The sequence below is a fragment of the Dioscorea cayenensis genome, chromosome 22 (assembly GCF_009730915.1).
Source record: "Dioscorea cayenensis subsp. rotundata cultivar TDr96_F1 chromosome 22, TDr96_F1_v2_PseudoChromosome.rev07_lg8_w22 25.fasta, whole genome shotgun sequence".
Lineage (NCBI taxonomy): Eukaryota > Viridiplantae > Streptophyta > Magnoliopsida > Dioscoreales > Dioscoreaceae > Dioscorea > Dioscorea cayenensis.
Window position 1 is genome coordinate 234443 of NC_052492.1, and position 16478 is coordinate 250920.

At 34.5% G+C, this 16478-nt stretch overlaps 3 protein-coding genes across 3 annotated transcripts; 2 read left to right on the top strand and 1 right to left on the bottom strand.

The window, feature by feature from the left end:
• Positions 1–1136: 1136 nt before the first annotated feature.
• On the top strand, positions 1137–3316 carry LOC120252725 (F-box protein At2g02240-like). Its single transcript, XM_039260849.1, has 3 exons — positions 1137–1504; positions 1682–1800; positions 2693–3316. Exons 1-3 carry the CDS (start codon positions 1220–1222, stop codon positions 3186–3188), a joined length of 900 nt encoding a protein of 299 aa, XP_039116783.1. The 5' UTR covers positions 1137–1219; the 3' UTR covers positions 3189–3316.
• A 2385-nt stretch (positions 3317–5701) lies between these two features.
• On the top strand, positions 5702–7847 carry LOC120252703 (F-box protein At2g02240-like). The gene is made up of 3 exons (XM_039260820.1): positions 5702–6061; positions 6168–6268; positions 7272–7847. Exons 1-3 carry the CDS (start codon positions 5804–5806, stop codon positions 7693–7695), a joined length of 783 nt encoding a protein of 260 aa, XP_039116754.1. The 5' UTR covers positions 5702–5803; the 3' UTR covers positions 7696–7847.
• Positions 7848–8907: 1060 nt separating this feature from the next.
• Positions 8908–15665, bottom strand: LOC120252723 (translation initiation factor eIF-2B subunit epsilon). The gene is made up of 15 exons (XM_039260846.1): positions 15472–15665; positions 15139–15378; positions 14719–15033; positions 14497–14604; positions 13964–14156; positions 13239–13501; positions 12543–12672; positions 12206–12285; positions 11530–11787; positions 11364–11437; positions 10867–10958; positions 10311–10393; positions 10043–10114; positions 9369–9494; positions 8908–9201 (listed from the first exon to the last, which is right to left on the bottom strand). The coding sequence occupies exons 1-15, from the start codon at positions 15604–15606 to the stop codon at positions 9151–9153; spliced, it is 2220 nt and encodes a 739-aa protein (XP_039116780.1). The 5' UTR covers positions 15607–15665; the 3' UTR covers positions 8908–9150.
• Positions 15666–16478: the final 813 nt, after the last annotated feature.

The window sequence follows — 16478 nt, forward strand, 5'->3', positions numbered from 1 at the left end:
AGGTTTTAAACCAGAACTCTCGCTTATTAAACAGTAGATATAAAATGTTAAACAGAGACCCATTTTGTTAAACAGAGACGAGAATACTTTAAACGAGACAACAAATGTTAAACTCAGAATATCTCATTTCTTAAACGTCAACCTCATTTGTAAAATCGCAACCATATCAAACGAAACGGAAATGTACATTATAAATATTACACAAATCATAACAATCGAAAAAACTATTTCGATAGTGTATACATACTGAAAAATGCAAAACAAAAACCCTAGCCGAGAAATCTCCCTCGCAGACTAACAAAACCCCAAATGAGAAATCCCCTCGCAGACTTCAATATCTTCCAACAAAAAAAGCAGAGCACAAAAACAAAACCGAAAAAAATCTTTCTTTTAGAATGTAAGCAGTTAACATAAAAACCATACTCAATACCTTAGATCGCAGAATCGATGAAATGCCAACTAGTTACATGGGGACTTCTCCTTCGAGATACCGGGTGGAAAGGAAAAAAAGTCGATGAAATGCCAATTACGGAGGCTTCACGGTAGAGACAACTTTCGAGACGACTTTCGAAATGGAAAAGTCAAGACGTGAGTCGAGAAAAAGCAATTAAACTGGGCTCCAATAAATTGCTCTCTGGGTTACTCCCTACTGAAAACCGCCCACTTCCTCTCAAATCGCCGAGATGGTCGCAGCCCACAACTCCCCATGCAAGGGCATTTTCGTCCAAAAAAATTTGAAACTCACTCCGCTCACATCCGCTATAGGGGTTTTGGGGGTTTGAAAAAAACATAGACTTTTAAAATGAGGGGTTTTGTGATCGAAAAACTAATCTGGGGTATTTTTGACAATTTTACAAATTTAAAGGGTTTTTTTGGCAATTTCCACTTTTAATTATTGACTTGGCTTTTAATTTAATTTTTTTTTTTAATTGACTAATTGTAGCTATATATTTCCAACAACCTCACCCCAAATCAGCCGGTCATTGGTATTGATATTAATATATTAAAAATCATTAAAAAAAAATAATTAATTTTGGAAATTAAAAAATCTTGAGTAATTTCGTCCTTTTCAAGCGTCACCTTTACTTCTTCCCGTAGAGAAAGAGAGAGAGAGAGAGAGAGAGAAAGAGTGAAGATCGCCTTCGAGAGTGGAAGAGACACAGAGAGAGAGACACGGAGAGAGAGAGAGAGAGAGAGAGAGAGAGAGAGAGAGAGAGAGATGGAGATGGAGATGGCGGTGATGGATGGAGTGGATTTTAGTAAACTTCCAGAGGGATGCATCTCGAATGTGTTGTCGTTAACCTCGCCTCCAGAGGTATGTAGGTTTGCGATGGTTTCCCATGTCTTCTTCTCAGCCGCCGCCTCCGACACAGTCTGGGAACGCTTTATTCCTTCCGATATCGACGAGATCTTGTTGCGCGCCGTCGATCACATCGAATGCTCGTCCAAACGGGAGTTGTACTTCCGCCTCTGCAATCCAATTCTCATCAATGATGGCAAGATGGTAAATCATGGATTTTTCTTATAGCTGTTTTTCAATTTTCAATTGATGATTTGTTCTAGGTTTCTTTACTCTTTCTCTTTAAAGTTACCCAAATCTATCAATTGTTATTTGATTGTTATAAATGAATGGTTTTGATGCACGATTTTTTTTTTTTTAATTTACTTGGATGGATGGCAGAGTTTTTTCTTGGAGAAATCAAGTGGGAAGAAGTGCTACATGTTGTCGGCGAAACTGTTGTCAATTACATGGGCTGATACTTCGCATTACTGGAGGTGGATTTCTGTTGATAATACCAGGTTTTTTTTTTCTCTCTCTCTCTCTTTTATTACTTATTTTTAATTATTTTTTTCATTTATTTATCTCATTTAAGTGCCTATTGATTCATTTGTTTTGTATATATTTTATCTATTTTGGAATTAATTAATTTTTGTAGCATTTACTACCATTCACTGTATCTGTTTGTTTCTTTTAGTAACTGAAGGGATAACATACATTTGCACTGAATAGTTTGGTACCCCAAACCAAATTACTTGTATTTTATAAAATTTTTTTTTTCAAAAAACTAGTAGAATTTGAATTATGAATATGAGGGAATGAACTGTGTGCTATTGCAGGGTGTTACAACATCTTGTATTTTGGTGGTAGTGAGTATATTTTCAAAAGTGTCAATGTAATAGTTGAATTGTTTTCATTCATAATGGAAAGTTGCAGAACACTGTTAGTGTTTGTGGCAAAATAGCTTGTTTATATTTTTAGATAAAGTGGTTTGTTATTATTTCCACAGTAAAACAATAACTCGAGATGGTTTAAATCAGGTTTGTCAGGTGAAAATAATTTCGGCAGACAAGTCTTACTTATTAAGTTGATCTTATATTCACTCACTTGCCCTTGAATGATAATTTATGGGATTATGTTTGAAACACAAATGTTGAAGTAAAGGATTGGTCTATTTTTTTTTTATTCAAAAATATGGATAATTGATCTCAATTTCATCTGAAAAACAAAGAATAAACAATTTGTCTGAAAAGTATGCATAAACAATTCAACCAATCTGTATAGTTTTATAATTAAGAAATCAGGGTAAGTTGCATTGTCTGTTAAAAGAACAAAAGGCATTTGGGTGGTTGTTTAAGTACAACAGAGCGTTGATGTTGTTGGTCTGGCATGTGTGTGTGTATATATATACAGGTTCGAGGAGGTGGCAGAACTATTAGATGTGTGTTGGCTGGAGATCCGTGGATCGCTGGACACTAGGCAGCTATCACAGCTTACCAAATACGCTGCATATCTGGTCTTCAACCTCACAGAAGCCTCTCGTGGCCTGGATCACCCATCTCAGGAGACATCGGTGAAGCTAGGAGCACATGTCTCCTCTCACATTACTCGCTTAATGACCCCCCTTGAAACTGAATATAGTGCATATGGATATGATTGGATGGAGAACGAGCTGAGTGACCATTCTGACAATGATGATTATGAAGATCTAGTGGCTCAGGTCATAGAATTACAGAGTACCACTGAAGTTGTCTCAAGAGAGGATGGCTGGATGGAGATTGAACTTGGTGAGTTTGACACTGAATGTGGTGATGATGGGGAAGTGGAGATGAACTTCATGGAGATCAAAGGAGGCCATTGGAAGCGTGGCCTCATTGTCCAAGGTATTGAGATCCGTCCTAGAAAGTAAGTTTTAGTCTTGCATCACTTTTCTGTCAAGCTTTCCTATGTATAACTTTCACCTATTGTGTTAAATATGTTTGGACTTTACTTAAATAATTATACAATAATAATAAAAAAAAAACCTCATTGTTCATATGGATAAACTTGTAACAGTGTTACTTTTATTTTTATTTTTTGTTTTATGAGTCATTATCAAACAGATGTGTTTCTTTCTACCTGATACTTGTGGTCTTTAAATAAATAGTATCTGCAACTGATTTTGAACAATTAAGCCATTGTATGTTTTTCTCCCTTTATTTTAGGATGTGCATGGCAAAACGTTAATTGCAGATAAAAAAAAAGTAAGAGAAAGCATAGAACAGAGAGACAGACACAGGAAGAAGAGAAAAGATTAAATAGGTGTATAAACAGTATAAGAACTATTGTATTTAACTGGATGATAAGGTTGTAGGTTGGTTTATATTTTGTTTATTTTCTTCTCCCGGCTGGTTGTAAATAGCTTTTGATGGTTGTGATTGGTTGGGATGCTGTTATGAATACTGTACATTCTTATTTTTTTTAAAAAAATTACTGTTGAAATTACTATTTATTAAATTGAAAGATTTGTAGCATATTGTAGCACATTCATTATTTCTTCATGACTTAGCAAACATTGAACATGTGATTAATATATTCTCTGTTTTATTTTATCTCTTTTAACTTTGAAGGCTTCTTTAACTCATGCTTGCAAATAACAAGTTCAAAATTATGTTATGATTATGACCACTGTGAAGACAATTAAAAGCATCTATTTGGTTGAGAAATCTATTTGATCAATTTTACAAAAAGCATACAGTGTCATACGCATTTCTTTAGTTTTTGGATTTTTATAGGAGAATGAATCACAAAGTCTTTCTTTGTAATTTCTTTATAATTTCTTTATTTTTTTTTTCTATCAACTGATTAATATAAGGAAGAATAAATAAATAAATCTGTGATTTATTCACATTTATTTAAAAAACAATAATAAATAAATTAAAAGGTTTTTAATTCAGTGATATTAACTTTGCTATGAAAAGTATAGTGAAATATCTCAAATTTAAGTTTAACCATATTTATATGGTGGTGATGAGTCTTTAATATGAGTATTGATTTGTAACTCCTGAGGATGCATAAATCACATGATTAATTTTTTAAGTCGGTCTTTAACTAATTCTATTTATCACATCAAAATAAATAAATAATAAATCACAGAGTTACACAATCACACATAGACGTACACTCACAATTTGTGAATATTGTTGTTGATTAGGTTCTTAGAGGCGGCGAAGCCGGTGGACAGGATGATGTAAAAAATTTAGATATATCTTGTTGGGCATTGGTTGTAGCAATTGATTTTTAACTTTATTTTCATGAACAAATCATGGAATAATTATATAAAAATATGAACTAATTTTTTGTATTTATATAATATTTGATATTCCATATTATAAAAAATAAAATTTGTTTTCAAAATTAATAATATATATATACATATATTATAAAAACGACAATAGTTATATACATCAATACATGCTCATAGGCCACAGGTCTGAAATAGATCATCCATTTTATACATCCTCGCTCAAAGATATGACATTTGAACTACAAATTTATACTAGTAATTGAAAATTTCTTAATATTATAATTTTTTTTTGACAAAAACGACAAGCACTAAATCAGAAGACATGTAAATGTAGAAGTGCATCAGTTACGATGATTTAAATAACCTTTTAGGGATAAACCCCTTTGCCAAGCAATCATAGAGGGGAGACCTGACAAGAGACGTGAATACCTGATTTATTTAGTGATATTTATCCTGGTTTATTTTATTTTATTTTATTTTTTTGACAAAAACGACAAACACTTTTAAAATAGAAATAGATATATATATTTAAATTACTGAAAATGTGATTAATTTATTCCCTGTTTTATTGTTACCTCATCATATATATAGGCCGTCATCATGCTTGTAGCGTAGAATACCTTATTTAGTTACTCTAATATAATCAATCTATCTCTTTGATCTCTCTAATATAATTTGTCTTTAAGCGTGGTCTCATTGTCCAAGGTATTGAGATTCATCCTACAAAGCTTTAGTCTTGCTTCACTTTTCTATCAAGTTTTTCTATGTATAACTTTCACCTATTGTGTTAGATATAATATTGAACTTTAAAAAAAATAAATGACTTCTTCGTCATGTGTGTGTGTATATCATTTAACTATTTAGAAATTGAAAGTACAACACAATAATATGTTAATTCCTGATATTATATATTATAAAATAAATTTATGCAAACACTAAAAAAAAGAAACAACCAGTTTAATCAAATTTAAAATATTGAAAAACATAAATAAAAAAAAAAAAAAAACTTTCTTAAAAAAATGAAAGAGTGCGTAAGCAATTTCGGTATTATTCAAGGGGTGTCATGTAAAACTCTCTTGAAATTTATATTTAAATTTATTTAAATCTTTAAAAATGACGTGTCTTCATTCATTCATTCACTGACGGCTTTTGGTGATGAATAGTTTCCAACACGCGTCCTCGTTCTCATCGCCTTCGCTCTGAGAATCGCCGGAGAAAACGGGAGAGAGGCGGCGGTGATGGTGGATTTCGGTAGATTGCCGGAGGAATGCATCTTGCATGTGCTGTCCCGAACCTCACCGGAAGATGTTTGCCGGGCAGCCATGGTTTGCCCGGTTTTCCGTTCCGCCGCGAACTTCGACTTCCTCTGGGAAAAGTTTCTCCCTTTCGATGTGGATGACATCTTATCGCGCGCCGTTGATCGCATAGAGTACTCGTCCAAGAAGGAGTTGTACTTCAACCTCTGCGATCCAATTTTCATCGATGATGGCAAGATGGTAAAGCATCGATGCTTGTTCTGTTTTCTAGGGTTTCTTCAATAGAATGATATAATCTAGGGTTCTTGTTGTTTGGATTGAGTTAAAAATATGATCTTTTTGACAGAGCTTCTGCTTGGAGAAATCGAGTGGGCGGAAGTGCTACATGTTGTCGCCCAAACTGTTGCGCTTAGAGGGCTTTGAATGGATTTCTCTTCGTGATTCTAGGTTTTCTTTATACCTCATTTATTGTTTATCTATTTTTTTTCTTTTACTGATTTTGGATGGATGCCTTTCTTTCTCTGTTTTTTAATGTATTTTATCTAAAATGATTGCTTAGATATCTCTGTTTATGAAGCTCAATTTTCTAATTGTTTTTTGGAAATATAAATGGTAGGGTTAGTATGTTTAATAGTTGAGAATAACCTTGCTGTTAATTCTTAGTTTCCCTGTTTGATTTTCAATGTGATAAACCAGCCCTTATTTTGATCTTCTTTATTTGTGACATTTTGAGAATATTGTGAAAAAATTTGTATCCCTATAACAAGGTTGAAAGGTATATACTTGTGGTGGTCTTTAAATAGTATCTGCAAGTGATTGGAAGTGTTTATTTGAACAATTAAGTAAGCCATTGTATAATTTATTTCCTTTATTTTGGGAAATGCATATATATATATATGATCCTTGCCTTGTGAATTTGCTTTCAATTGACTTGCGTTTAATGAATGGAATTATTGTTTGTCGATTTTCTATTCTAATAATATTTATAAATATATTTTAGCACATTCATTATTTCTTCAGATACCAAGTAACAGCAGGTTTTAAAATAGAAAGAGATGTAAATGTTCTGATTACTTAGCAAACACTGAAAATGTGATTAATTTATTCCTTGTTTTATTGTTCACCTCTTTCAACTTTGAAGGCTTATATAACTTACGCTTGCAAATAACAAGTTATATGAAGATTATTACATTGGTCATCTCAAGAAAAAGTTATACAAAAAGCATCTATTTAGTTGAGAAATCTATTTGATCAATTATGCAAAAAGCACACAATGTTGTATGTATTTTTAGTTATTGAATTTGTACGAGGGAATGAATTGGGAAGTCTTTCCTTTTTATTTCCTTCTTGTTTCTCTTTCTCTTGAAGGATGTATGAGAAATAACAATACAGAATTGCTTAGCAGCACATAGGGGAGCACTAACAATTTATGGATAATGTTACTGATTAGGTTCTCAAAGGTGGCGGAACTGGTGGACGGGCCTTGGTTGGAGATATACGGGACACTGGAGACAAAGATTCTGTCACGGGAGACCACGTACGGGGTACACCTTGTGTTCAGCATTGTTGAACGGTCTCGTGGGCTGGATAGGTTTCATAAGGCAACTGTGAAGCTGGGAGGCAATGTCTCACACAGAGTGGGTCGTTTCCGGGGAAGGAAAAGAAAACAACCATCATCCAATGGTAGTAACCTAGCAGCAGTGGAGGTGATGGAGCCTCACAGGAGGCCGGATGGATGGATGGAGATTGAGATCGGTGAATTTTATACCAGAGACGGTGATGACGGTGAGGTGAAGATGTGTGTGGTAGATAATAATGCCCGCCACATCAGTGGTCTCATCGTCCATGGTATTGATATCCGTCCTAAATGCTAGAAACCATAGATGTGCCTGTATTCATGTTGGTTTTGTATTGTCTTAGCTTTATGTTCTTGTGCCAGTTTTGTGCTAGCTGATGACATGTTCTTTAACCCCAGACATATATATTATAAATAATGGTGATAAAAAAGCATATTCTTGTTTTTTAAGATTGATTGATTTTTGGTTCAGAGAACTTCATTTCTGTGTTTGTATATATATTGGCAGCCGCAGCATGATGGTCAAAATGTTCAAATGTGAACAATTTAACCAGGCAACCGCAGTATCCATGGGCAGGTGGGAGAATGATTTTAAATCTGTATATTTCACAGTATCTATATGTACTCAAGTCTGTGACTTATTAGTCGTCTGGTGCACTTCTAGTGGTACATTCTTTAAAGGATCATTTGAATGTATATATTTTTTTAGAAAGAACACAAATTTTCCCGGGATACCCTTTGAAATTTTCAAAATTTGCATAGTGTGGCCGCACTTCCAGAGATAAATGTGTGCGCTTGCAGATGTGCCTTTATGTCCCCATAAAACATCAAAATTTGCAAGTGTATGCGTTACCTCTTAAATAACATGAATTTTTGGATGTGTGATCCCAGAGTTATAATTACAACTAAATTTATTTTCAACGGACAAAAGTACCTTTATTTTTAACCTCTACTCCGGTTTTTCCTCTCTCTCCCTTCTCATTCCTGTTGTCTTCTCTCTTCTTTTTCTTACTCTCTCATCTCTCTTGTGTATAAAAGATTAAGGATATATAAAGAAAGGGTAAGTAAAAGCAGTTTTGGAGAAAGAGGAGATTAACACGAAGGGGCGTTATAGACTTATAGTAGGAGAAAGAAAATTTGTAAGGGTGAAAGAAAGACATAGAAGAACGACAAAAAGATAAATAAATAAATAATTATTTTTCTCCTTTTAATTGAGTTTCACTTGTCAAAAATTAAATATATATTTACACACATATTTTCTCCTTTTAACACAAATTAAGAATATCTTTGAACAAGTGGTTTATTCATTTTTTTTCAATATATATATATAGCGTACATCAAATAAAATATCGGCTATAATTTGATTAAGCAGATTGCATATTATTTTTTAATGATAATCTTTTTAACATTTTTTATCAAAAAAGTCAAAAGTTCTGAGAAAGAAAAAAATCATATTAAAATATTAAGGCATACACTAACACAAACAAAACTCCACACAATCACACGGACGTGAGTGAAACCACATCTGACTGCCATAATTAAAACTATCAGATTAAACAACACTAACCAGTATCAGTCCACAGTATGTGGAAAAAATCACCAAAATATCTAATAAAATAGTCTTTTTACAACAAAAAAAAAAAAATTTATTTTTAACACCCCTTGTCAAAAGAATCGATTCATTCAAATCAACCTCTCACTCCTTTGAGCAAGGACTAATGTTTAGGGTAACAAAGGCCGGTATTTAATATACTCAGTCATCTTCATCTTCATCTTCATCTTCCTCAGAGGCCTCTTTTAACCACTGCACACAGTATAAACATTCCAGTTAGTGAATTAAGGTGCAAATGATGCTTTCAAAATCATATAGTTGAAAAGGATAAGACAACCTTGACTATTTGTCATGATCACACATTTTTTAGTAAGATGCAGCAATAAGAGGATTCAACAAGTTGTTAGAGACATGCATACCTTGATAAAATGTTCTGCCTGCTTGACAAAGATCTTATCTGATTCGTCTGCACCTTGTTTCTCATTTTCCCAGGAGAGAATTGCATCTTCTGTTATAATGTCCTCCTCATACAGGTGGTGCAATATCTACCAATACAATAAGCACACATTCAAACGAGTATAGGCAGAAGAAATCTGACAAGAGTTTAGAAGAATTAGAAGATTAAGTAACAACAGCATCATTATTGATTCCACACATCTTTTTGTGTAACCAGAGAATGGAAGTTCAGGGTTGCAAACTCATTTATAAAGAAAGAAAAGCAGCTCTAGAAATCAAGGCATAATTCTTATTGATAATAGCCATATAAGTAGTTTCCAATTAAAACCATACTAAGACTAATCCAAAATGCACAATCACAGGCTTGTTCAAGAAAGAAACCAATATTCCTTTGCCAACTAATGCATCAATTCATTCACTCCAATAGTATTTATAACACAACTCTTTGCAGAGAAACCACATGTAGACATTCGTTTCCCAATTTGCTTGGCAAGTGACAGCAACTAATTAAAAATGAGTAGATCATTTTTTTTATTCCTAACAGGATAAATTGTTGTTCCACCAAAGAAATTATTTAGTTTGGTCGATATAGACCTCATCCAAATGCAATATTTGTTTGAGCAAGCCACATACTTACATCTGTAAACAAAAGACGGAATTCTCTGATGGTCTCTAAGCAAATCTCCTCAAATTTCATTATAACTTCAATCTGTTGACACAAATTCATGGAATTTATAAGATCATTCAGAGACAAGGTTCAAACAACAAACCGATTTTCATAACAAAAACATAAAAATACAAGAAAAAGAAAAACTTATCACGTGTAAAGATCGTATATATATTGGAATGGCTGGGGAAAAAATCCAAGGAGACTAGATAAAATAAGAGTAGAACTGTAGAAGTACCTCTTCATCCTGGCTCTTAATATAGTTCTTCAAAAGATTCTTCCACTTGTTAATTTCCATCTTGGTATTTGCAGATAGCTCAGCTGCATTATATGAGGCATCATAAGAACAATTTAATTTTTTTGGGGAAGAGGAGCGGGGCGAACCCACTCGAGACCCAGGGACGTGCACAAGCCTCGGTGGAACAAATGGGGACGGGGCCACGCTCATGTGGGCGCTGAAACCACCCGTACACAACCACTATTCACAACTCCCAGAAATGTGCCCTCAGCCGAGAATCGAACTCTCACCACTCGGTGAGAGCTCTATCAACGACCCGTGTACCAATAGACCCGACGTCGTTGACATAAGAACAATTTAATTAAAAGAAAGCAAATATAAGCTCTCTAGATTGGAGAAACATGTTGCAAATGGTAGCTTTTATCAACTCCAAGTGATAGGTTTCATAGGTTGAAGAAAATAGAGTGGAAAAGTACAAAATGCTAGTGATGACCCACATGTTAGAAACAGGTCAAAAGAAGCCAGCAAAAGAAGACTCAAATTTTGAAGCACTCACTGTTATTAGAGTAGGAAATATCCGAAGCTGACTTCATAATAGCATAAAACAGTGCACCAGCACAATCTGCATGTGACATATTGTATGACAACCTGAACATGTTGCAGTATAGTTACATAGTAATAGTAGTTACCCAAAAGAATGTAACACAATTTTCAAAAGTAAAACATATTGAAAAATTAAAATAAATGGTAGAAAAGCTCAAGTTTAGCGACCTTCAAAAGTAAAACATAGTGAAACAGTACAATAAATAGAATAAAGACACTCAAACCTCAATTGCATACATGACAAGACATAAAATACTTGTTGCAAGGTGTAGTATAGCCCCATTTACATTCTAACTTAAAGTCCCTATTTATATACATATCGACAATCTCTAGTGAGTTAGACCAGAACTGAAAAGTAACAAAAACAATTGAAACTGAGGAAACAAGACAGCTTTCACATGAGTAGCAAATAATTACCAGAAATAATCATACTGAGAAGACAGATTTTACCGTAGTGAACTAATTTCTAAAATCACATTTTGAACGTCAACTCCAGCAAGAGCCCTACGGAAAGTTGCCTCAACCTAAAAGTTGCTAAAATTAGTATGAAAAATACTAACATAAGCAATAATCAATTGCTATGTGGCACTGCTTAGAGCATGCATACAACAATTACCTCATTTTCAAAATCAGCAGAATCATGATAATCTTCCCCCACACCTCCATCAAAATCAGTACCATCAGAATCAGGAATTAATTCTCCAGAAGCTGGAATACTGCTTTCATCTTGGTTAACTTCATCATTATCATCATGAGCACTTTGAGAGAACTTCTCAAGTTTTTCTTTAGGGATTGGTGCAATCGAAAATCTCCACTCTTCATCATGTTCTGCCTCAGAAACTGACCATATGTAACCAACTCCAGAAATACCAACCTAGACATCACCAGCAAGTATTAGAATGAAGCATAGAGATAGAAAAAGATTACACGAGGGATAGAAAAAGATTAGTGTCACACATGAGGCTGAGCTACTTTGAACTCACATACCAGTATTTAATTTTTGTAATACATGATCATTGCCCAACGGAAAAATTTTGAGATTTCAGTTAAAAACAACACTGTAAATGCAACTCTACAATGTTGTCAAGTCTTTAACAAGAGTTCCTACCCAAAGATTCTTCATAAAGTTAGGGGAAGTATTCCTTGTTCCAAAGATTTTGCTGAATTTTGAACATGAACGTGAAATTTAAAAGAAAACATGGTATAAAACAAGAAAACAAAGGTGTCTTGATATCTGCAATATCGGTTTAGGTAATGCCAGTAGCCTGGTAGGGGAGTAGGGTGATGCATACCTTATTTGCGTCTGAGCCTGGTACATCTAGCATATCGGACAAAAGATCCTGATTTCGAGCATTTGCCACACTTGAAATTGCTGCAAATAAAAAGGTAAAGTAAGATACCATACAGAAAAGATACAAAAGAAGCATAATTCAAACAATGATCAAAATGATCAGTCACACACTAAACAGCCCCATAGACTATAAGTGAGAAAGACAGTCAAAATAGGGAAGAAACATTGTCAACAAGTAGGCAACCACACATTAGGGAGATTAAGCCAAAGAGGTTCCCCAAGAAGTAAGACATCAGTGAGCGTTTCAATAGTGCACATATAATAACATGTTGACTTACATGGACTTTCAATAACTCCACCGGTGGCATCAGCATACTCCAGCTCCTCATCACTATCTTGCTTGCATGGTTGAGGAAGTACGGAAACTTTTGAGTAAGCAGGAATGACAAGCTTCTGCCCAACCTCAACCTATAGGATGATGATGATGATCAAATTTTCTTAAAAAAAAATTGATATGTAAAGGAAAGACATAGGCGCATATATTAGCAGCATGCCAAAATTTGCACATTAATTAGAGAAAGGAGTTAATTGAAAAGGGTCTTGTATGCATATAAAACCCCACAAATAAGCATGTACCAACCCATGAGTTCTGAACTAAGACGTGTGTAGGCAAGGTTAACACCGTGAAATCTAATAATCACTCATTATCCATCTCTCAAAAAAATTACATATTTGGCAAATCATAAGGCTTGGATACAACATGCGAGATTATAAGCATTAGCGAGCTTGCAATTATAATCAGTAATCGCCCAAGTTAGATACATTAAATGAGGCATGCTAATGTAAGATTGAACTGTCCAAAATTGATAAAGCTGATTTTGAACCAAGAATATAGTGGAAAAAAAAGGTCAAAACTCATTTGCTACATATTGCAAAAAATTATTAATCCAAAACGCTGGTAAACATGCAAGCATGCAGGTCACATTTTTCTAAAAATAAGAACACCAGATACGCATTCGTTTAGCAATACACACCTTAAAAGATAATATAACACCAGATTCCAATATTACACCAGCCTTCAGTTGTACCCCATCACTAACCAATGCATGACTTAGCTTACACCCATCTTCAATTGTGACATTATCCCAAATGTAGGAACTTTCGATCACAACATTCTTCCCAATAACGCATCTTTGACCAATAACTGACGTTGAGATATGACTATGATCACCAATAGTGGTTCCATTTCCAACAAAAGAGAAGGCACCAACATGCGCAGAGCGTGATAGGATGACATCTGAAGAATTATTTATACATTAGTCAAGTAAAATTATAACTCTTGCAATACAGGAATAGATGAAGACAGTGATATCAATGATGATGAGAATTATCAAAAATAAGAAGAATTTATAAATGAAGAAAACAGAACTCAAATGTTTATAGATCCATGAAATAGTAAAGGCATTCAACACAAGAAATACTAAACTTAACAAACAAACATCCTCACTAGAAAGAAAAGTTAACTCTATTCTTTGGAAGTGGAGGATTTCGGCCCTTGTCAAACAACAGGAGAAAAAAATGGAGCCTGGCTTTTAGCATGTGAAGCAAATATTATCAGAGCTTTCTCAGAATATCAAAAATATGACTTTTACTACTTCATTGAGCATAACAACAAGAAGTCAACAAAAGGCATGCATATGTATCTGCATAGCACAGACAAAAGTGCAATGAAACTATGAAAGAACAAATTGTCTCTCACCAGGAGCTCGATAGATTCCTTGTCTTTCAAGCTTAGCCTGATAGCCAATTCCAAGATATTGAACATCTGGAACAAATGGATACGTCCACCTCTGGATTATATCTTTGCTGATTGTATCATAGCTCCTGAAATTCTCTACTCTAGCCGCATAACTTGCATGAGTCTCATACGTAAAAATTTTATATCCCATAATCTGAATGAAATAGATAGAAAAGTAGATTAATGCATAAGTTCCACTAAAATGATACGAACAATTCAAATAACAGATACGAACAGAAAGACCAATAAACATGGCAAGACAGTGAGGAAAGAGAACAATGCCATCAGAACATGACCAGTATGCACTGCCTCTAAATCAGAGAGAAGAACAGTATGTCAAAATAAAGCCTTTTTGTATTCTCAAGAGAAATATAGATTGAATATTGCAATTGATTATTGGTCCAAAATGTGGCACAACCTACAAGTTGAGACTCTAAAGAAAACTTTAAGACACTTCCTGAATAGGCAACCAAGCAATGATAATATAGTCTTACATCATCAACAAGCAATCCCTTCACAAAATGACGGCGAAGATGTTGATAATCGAAATTATCTGTGAAAAGACTAAGAACTTCAGGAGAGCATATATCTATGAAACAATCCTGAAAAAAAAAAAAAAGAAAGAAACACTTAATCAGTAAGCAATCAATCTCAGATGAGTACATAGAAAGGAAAATAATTTATTGCAATCAATTACACAAACACAAAAAAATGACCTGTTTATCATTGTGCAAACGAAGAGCCGGATTTTCCATGAGCAATGTCTTATCCAATGATATGACCCGCTGCAAGTGATCTGCCTTGTCCTCGTAGTACAAAAGCTCCTTCGTCTCTGGATGGATGCCGATAATAATCTCATCAGTGCCAAGCCTGGTCTGAAGGGTTGTAGAAGAAGGCTTCGCATGCTTGATGACCATTGTCATTACAGCCAGCGGATCTTTCTTCCTCCTATCCTTATGTTCTTGAAGAGCCTGAGTGAGGTCCATGTTGCTGACAGTGTCGCCACTAACAAGGATAAAATCTCCACGTATCTTGAACACATCAAACAGCAAAACAACAGCAGCTTGTCAATGGAATCACTAGATGGCACATTTAACTATAGAAACAAAGATTGCACAAGGATAAAGAAAGCTTACAACGCTGCGGTTGTAGATGACGCGGAGAGCATCACCAGCACTAATGGCATCGTGGGATTCGATGGTGGAAACGGAGAAAGAGAAGGAGGAGGGAGGCTTGATCCACTGGGACTTGTTGAGGTAGTCCTTGACCTGGTTTGCATGGGCGCAGCAGAAGACGAAGACCTCCTCAACACCAACAGACTCCAGCCACGCCAGCGTGTACTCAATCATCGGCACGTTCACCAGCGGTAGCAACACCTTCACCAAGACTCAAAATTTCACTGCAAATCAAAACACCAGGCAAACCCTAGCCCTAAACCTGAACCTAGAAAGGAAGGAGAGCCACCAAACCTTCGGGCGCTCGAGAGTGATGGGGCGGAACTTGGTGGCGAAGCTGTCAGCGAGGAGAACAGCCTGTAGAGGGACACGGGCGAGCTCCTCCGGATCATCGGAGGAGGCCGATCTCGCGACCTTCTTCGGCGCCATCGCCGGAAAAGACAGAGAGATCGATGGAGACGGAACGATGACGATTTTGTTCTTGGGTTTTTGAGAATCTGGGCCGAGGTTTTGAAATGCAAATTGGGCCAAACCGGGCCAATGATGGCCCAATACAACGGAAATCAACCCTTTTGCAGTTATGTCCTTAGAAATTTCTGTATTTTTCATAAACAACCTGACTATCAGGCGTTTGAAAAATAAAATAAAATAAAATAAAACTTACATTATTCTATTATAAGGCCAACCTTGAGGAATCGATTCTAGCTATCAAAAAAGAAGCTTCAGCTTCACTGGCGATCCAGGAAATCCAGACCAAATTAATGGATCCTAACAACTGAAGAAAGATCTCTATTTATCTGTCTTTCATGTTGTTTTTCATTTCTTGTGGATTTTGTTTTTATTTTGAGGTGTATATTTTTACCCTTAGTTTTTTAATATATATGATTTATTCATTTTTTAAAATATATATTCCACTTTTTCAATTAATAATCTATATCTATATTTAAAGTCTCAGCCACATTTCAATCTCTCATTAAAAGTTTCCAATCAAAATCATACGGTATTATAACAATATTAAAATATTTATAATTATTTTTTATTTTATATCAAAACTTAAAAAAAATTATAATTTTAAAAATATTTATAATTAAAAAATATTGATAATTTTAAATTTTGATGAAACTTGGATATAAAAGTATCAATGAAATATAAATTTAAATTAATTGTAGATTATTAGAGTGGTTATAATGCAACAACATGAAAATATTTGTAATTTAATTCTAAATTAATTACAAATTATTAAAGGGGTTGTCTTGCTAAACCATGAAGGTATTTGCAATTTAATCCTTAATTAATTATGA

Coding starts and splice junctions, on each gene's coding strand:
- LOC120252725 (XM_039260849.1), top strand. CDS start 1,220: ATGGAGATGGAGATGGCGGTGATGGATGGAGTGGATTTTAGTAAACTT. Junction 1,505..1,681: donor TCATCAATGATGGCAAGATG/GTAAATCATGGA, acceptor GATGGATGGCAG/AGTTTTTTCTTGGAGAAATC. Junction 1,801..2,692: donor ATTTCTGTTGATAATACCAG/GTTTTTTTTTTC, acceptor ATATATATACAG/GTTCGAGGAGGTGGCAGAAC.
- LOC120252703 (XM_039260820.1), top strand. CDS start 5,804: ATGGTGGATTTCGGTAGATTGCCGGAGGAATGCATCTTGCATGTGCTG. Junction 6,062..6,167: donor TCATCGATGATGGCAAGATG/GTAAAGCATCGA, acceptor TCTTTTTGACAG/AGCTTCTGCTTGGAGAAATC. Junction 6,269..7,271: donor ATTTCTCTTCGTGATTCTAG/GTTTTCTTTATA, acceptor GTTACTGATTAG/GTTCTCAAAGGTGGCGGAAC.
- LOC120252723 (XM_039260846.1), bottom strand. CDS start 15,606: ATGGCGCCGAAGAAGGTCGCGAGATCGGCCTCCTCCGATGATCCGGAG. Junction 13,502..13,963: donor AGGAATCTATCGAGCTCCTG/GTGAGAGACAAT, acceptor ATAATTCTTCAG/ATGTCATCCTATCACGCTCT. Junction 11,788..12,205: donor CAGGCTCAGACGCAAATAAG/GTATGCATCACC, acceptor GGTGATGTCTAG/GTTGGTATTTCTGGAGTTGG.